The sequence below is a fragment of the Limulus polyphemus genome, unplaced genomic scaffold (genome assembly GCF_000517525.1).
Source record: "Limulus polyphemus unplaced genomic scaffold, Limulus_polyphemus-2.1.2 Scaffold7816, whole genome shotgun sequence".
NCBI lineage: Eukaryota > Metazoa > Arthropoda > Merostomata > Xiphosura > Limulidae > Limulus > Limulus polyphemus.
The window spans coordinates 25,263-27,524 of NW_013673426.1; the positions used below are offsets into that span (position 1 = coordinate 25,263).

Genomic DNA, 2,262 nt, shown 5'->3' on the forward strand with positions numbered 1-2,262 from the left:
AACAAAGCTTTATTTAACAGTCACATCTGACTCAGACAAATCAAAGCTTTATTTAACAGTCACATCTGACTCAGACAAATCAAAGCTTTATTTAACAGTCACAGCTGACATAGAGTAAACAAAGCTTTATTTAACAGTCACATCTGACTCAGACAAATCAAAGCTTTATTTAACAGTCAAAGCTGACTCAGACAAATCAAAGCTTTATTTAACAGTCACAGCTAACTTACTTATTCTATCATAACTTTCCTTACACCATCATGTTCACTTGGCATTTAGTACTGCTTTGGCAATAATACCCATACACGCAAAAGTACCATAAAGAGGTGTTATGTATAGTTTGGATTGTAGTACAACTTGTGTTTAGTTTGTACAATTTGGTAGTGGATTTTAATACAATTTGTGTTCGAGTAATAATAATTATACAAATCAAAAGTTCAAACTGTGCAACTTCAAAAGTTTAATGTTACACCTGAATTCTCAGCTAGTGAACAAACCTTTGTACACAACCCTAGTGATATTGCAATAACATTACATGTAAGCATAGCCTGTGGTCATTATATTTTCATATTTGTATGTTCGAGTTGGTATTTTAGTTTTCTGATTAACACATAAATACATATAGACTGATGTACATACATATATACATTAAATACATATAGACTTATGTATATACATTACATACATATAGACTTGTGTATGTATATATATATATACACATTAAATACATACTTATGTATATACATATAACAGACTTATGTATATATACATATACATTAAATACATAGACTTGTGTATATACATATATACATACAAAAACAGACTTGTGTATATACATGTATACATTAAATACATATAGACTTGTGTATATACATTAAATACAGACTTGTGTATATGCATATATACATCAAATACACAGACTTGTGTATATACATATATACATCAAATACACAGACTTACATATATACATTAAATACACATACTTGTGTATATACATATATACATTGAATGCATAGACTTGTGTACATACATTAAATACATATAGACTTGTGTATATACATTAAATACATATAGACTTATGTAAATACATGTAGGTACATACAATCAAGACTGACATGACAAAAGTCAAAATAAATTTAAAATATTTGTTAACCTTTACTTTCAAAATAAAAGCCTAAAAATTATTTTTTATGATTAAGAGAACAAATACCTGAGTTACCTTTCTTAATGTTTTCATTTTTTTGAAATACCTTCTTTACAAGCCACACATTTTCAACTGTAAAACCTACTACAAATCAGAAATTAAAGTTATATGAAGAAAACGATACTTACAACGTATTCTTCAACGCGCAATTAAACTGATGTTTTTTTATAAAATAGAAGTTATCAAAATTAATTTACTACAATCCTTTTGAAAGAAAATTATACTTAACATCAGCAGTGTAGCCAGGATTTTTGTTTGGGGGAGGTGGGGTGAAATGAAGGGTTGTTATTACAACACTGAAAGGGGTGTTATTATGCTTCATTAAAAAACAAAAAACATTGCTACTGGGGGCTGCTCTCTCTTAGATTTAGAACATTCTACAAGTACTTTATAATAAAAAAGAATTTTGAAAAAAACAATAAATTTATACAATTTCTCTTACAATGATGATTTCCACCGTTCCATGTTTCATTGAAGACTAAACAAAGTAAAAATAATTTCTCTATGCCAGAAGCAAGGAATATACATGAAACAATTAACAAACACACAAAAAATCTTAAGATTCTGGATGAAGGGAGAGGGACTGATCCTCATCCTTGGCTATGCTGCTGCTAATTCAAGGGTAAAATCCTCATTTTATTTGCTGAAACAGAATTAATGAGACATATAGAAGAGCAGCTAATTTCCTTTTGAGTTAAATCCATAATAAATACTTGGGAGAACAAGGGTATCGGTTGACTGATTATCAATGTTTTTGTACAGTTAGTAATCTCCCAAAATTATAATAAAAAAGTATCTGAACTCTAAATATTTAAATATTCCTAACAGAACTAGTACAACATGTACATCACATTTCAAGTTACACAAATAAACTACAAAGATACTCGCATAGTGCAACCACAATGATTTTGACAGTAACCAACCTAAAATCTATTATATATATACACCTGGAAAAAGTTAAGCACCCCCAAATATTTTTCAGGATTGCTTATTGAAAATAAGGTTTAATTTTCATGATGTTGAGCAATGTTCATAATTTCAAACATAATTAAAAGGAT

The 2,262-nt window shown here is 28.5% G+C and overlaps 1 protein-coding gene across 3 annotated transcripts in view; it reads right to left on the minus strand.

Moving 5' to 3' along the window:
* The window catches only part of LOC106474882 (alpha-N-acetylglucosaminidase-like), a 28,279-nt gene that overhangs the window by 22,996 nt on the left and 3,021 nt on the right, over positions 1–2,262 (minus strand). Inside the window, exon 2 of one of the 3 annotated variants that reach the window (XM_022403164.1) lies at positions 1,220–1,288. The exons of 1 other annotated variant lie outside the window; for it this stretch is intronic. In XM_022403164.1, the coding sequence (XP_022258872.1) occupies positions 1,220–1,237 (18 nt within the window). In that variant the 5' untranslated portion in view covers positions 1,238–1,288. Of the gene's footprint in view, positions 1–1,210; positions 1,289–2,262 lie in introns of those variants that run through there. One more of the 3 variants, XM_022403163.1, reaches the window with a different exon arrangement.